Source organism: Coffea eugenioides, chromosome 2 (genome assembly GCF_003713205.1).
Source record: "Coffea eugenioides isolate CCC68of chromosome 2, Ceug_1.0, whole genome shotgun sequence".
Classification (NCBI taxonomy): domain Eukaryota; kingdom Viridiplantae; phylum Streptophyta; class Magnoliopsida; order Gentianales; family Rubiaceae; genus Coffea; species Coffea eugenioides.
Window position 1 is genome coordinate 20,022,988 of NC_040036.1, and position 2,145 is coordinate 20,025,132.

General features: G+C 37.8%; 1 protein-coding gene across 1 annotated transcript; it reads left to right on the forward strand.

The window, feature by feature from the left end:
* The first annotated feature begins 929 nt into the window (after positions 1-929).
* LOC113760764 (40S ribosomal protein S16) lies at positions 930-1,644 on the forward strand. The gene has a single exon (XM_027303481.1). It carries the CDS (start codon positions 1,024-1,026, stop codon positions 1,456-1,458), a length of 435 nt encoding a protein of 144 aa, XP_027159282.1. The 5' UTR covers positions 930-1,023; the 3' UTR covers positions 1,459-1,644.
* Positions 1,645-2,145: the final 501 nt, after the last annotated feature.

The window sequence follows — 2,145 nt, forward strand, 5'->3', positions numbered from 1 at the left end:
TGGATTCTACAATTTCTTATATATTAATGGATATGTCTAGCGATTGACTGGTTAAGATGTGATTAAAGTGTTAAATTAAAAAAAAACAGAAAATTTATATAAATGTAAGGAAAGTTAATAATCTTATGTGTGTGCATTCACATGACAGATTGAGCGTGATTTGAGTGTATGAACAAATAGCTATTGAGCACCTATTAGAAAAATACTACATTGGGAAAGAATTGGATTGGATGATAAAGTGGGAGAAACTATAAGTAAGACGTCATCAATGGTGGATTTAAGGTGGGGCCCCCACTGCCTCTTTAAATTCCTATAGTACTCATATAATTTAGATATAATCTCAAGTGTGCCCCCGGAGTTTTCTTGCGAAGAAAGTAAAAGTATTATGCGGTTCTCTAAGTTGATTAATGAACTAATATTCTAAAATGATAAGTGGATCACAAAGTTTCATTTGAAGTAAGCTAAAAAAAGTTTTTCATTTCAATTTGTTGGTGAATATTTTTTTGCTTAAAAAATTAGAAAAGAATAGGTAAAAAATTTTAGTATTACATTTGCCCTTAGTGAGAATTTTTTTGGGCTGCGCCACTGGACGTCATTATAAAAAAATGATGAAGAAGAAGAAGAAGAAAGCTATGTTAATTACTTTCACTTGGCAACCTCAGGTCCGTAGTTGCTGGGCCAAGATTAACGTTCAAGTAGAAGAATAGAATCTCTAACAGAAAATCAAACTCCGGAAATCTCGAGTTGGGCCAAAACAGAAATGCCGAAGAATAAATGAAAAACTTATTGGGCCTCATTTCGTATGCTAAAATTGCAGAATGAAGGCCGAAAATGGCAGCATCGTAATAAACAATTGTGTATAGGGTATTCTAAGGAATCTCACAAAACCCTAACCCCTTATATTCTCCACTTCGCCTCTGTTAGTATCTCATTTCATCTCGTCCTCCACAGTTAAATTGTCGCTCCCCACAAAAAGGCTTAGGGTTAGGGTTTCTCGCAGCCGCAGAGAAGAATCAAAGCACCATGGCGGCGCCGGTGGAGTCTGTTCAATGTTTCGGCCGTAAGAAGACGGCGGTGGCAGTTACACACTGCAAGCGTGGACGCGGCCTGATCAAGATTAACGGCGTTCCCATCGAGCTCGTTCAGCCAGAAATCCTCCGCTACAAGGCTTTCGAACCAATCCTCCTCCTCGGGCGTCACCGCTTCGCCGCAGTTGACATGCGCATCCGCGTCAAAGGAGGAGGTCACACTTCTCAGATCTACGCCATCCGCCAGTCCATCGCGAAAGCTTTAGTTGCGTACTATCAGAAATACGTTGACGAGCAGTCTAAGAAGGAGATCAAGGACATCCTCGTTCGCTATGATAGGACTTTGCTTGTGGCTGATCCCAGGCGCTGTGAGCCAAAGAAGTTCGGTGGTCGTGGTGCCCGTGCTAGGTTCCAGAAATCTTACCGTTAAGTGCGTTTATTACAGTTTTCATTATATGGAAAAAACTATGGTTTTGGTTTAAGGTTTCAGTTATCATTAATGTTTTGGATAATTGAGCTCTTGTTGTTTCGTATTAAGGACCAGTTGAGAGGACAGATTTTGTTTCTAAATAGTCGTTTAATTAAGCTGTCTTTTTTTTTGAGATAAGTATTAGGATGTGATAATTTTGAATTTAAATCTTCTACATTTAATATCAATGCTGTGGTTGGTTTACTTTGGTATGATGCCTTGAATTGCTTTTCCTTAGCATTTGTGATTAGTTATTTTCATCTCTCTTGCTCAGTCGTTTAGGTATAAATTGTTTTCGTGAATAAAATTTCTTAACTGTTTTGATGCTAAGTTCAGAATTTACGAATCTTTTTCTTGCTATCACTATTTTGAAAATAAATCTTCCCAGTTGAGCTGTTGAATTGCCAACCTGTTGCTTTCATGTGTTATCTTTTATTGTTGAATATAGCATAGTGCTGTAAGCTATTCAGCCTCTGTGCGGACCTTGATTTTGAAAACACAGTGAAATTCAATAAACTTATTTTCTCAAGGAATTTTTGTGTTGGTGAGATCAAGATAACGCTAATAGATATTCTTCTGTAGTGTAGAATGTTTTTTTCATGTTGCAGTTGTGGAGTATAAGGTAGATAGATCTTCCATGCAACCTGA

Bases quoted from the DNA above. Each gene is read 5' to 3' on its own strand.
- LOC113760764 (XM_027303481.1), top strand. From the start codon at position 1,024: ATGGCGGCGCCGGTGGAGTCTGTTCAATGTTTCGGCCGTAAGAAGACG.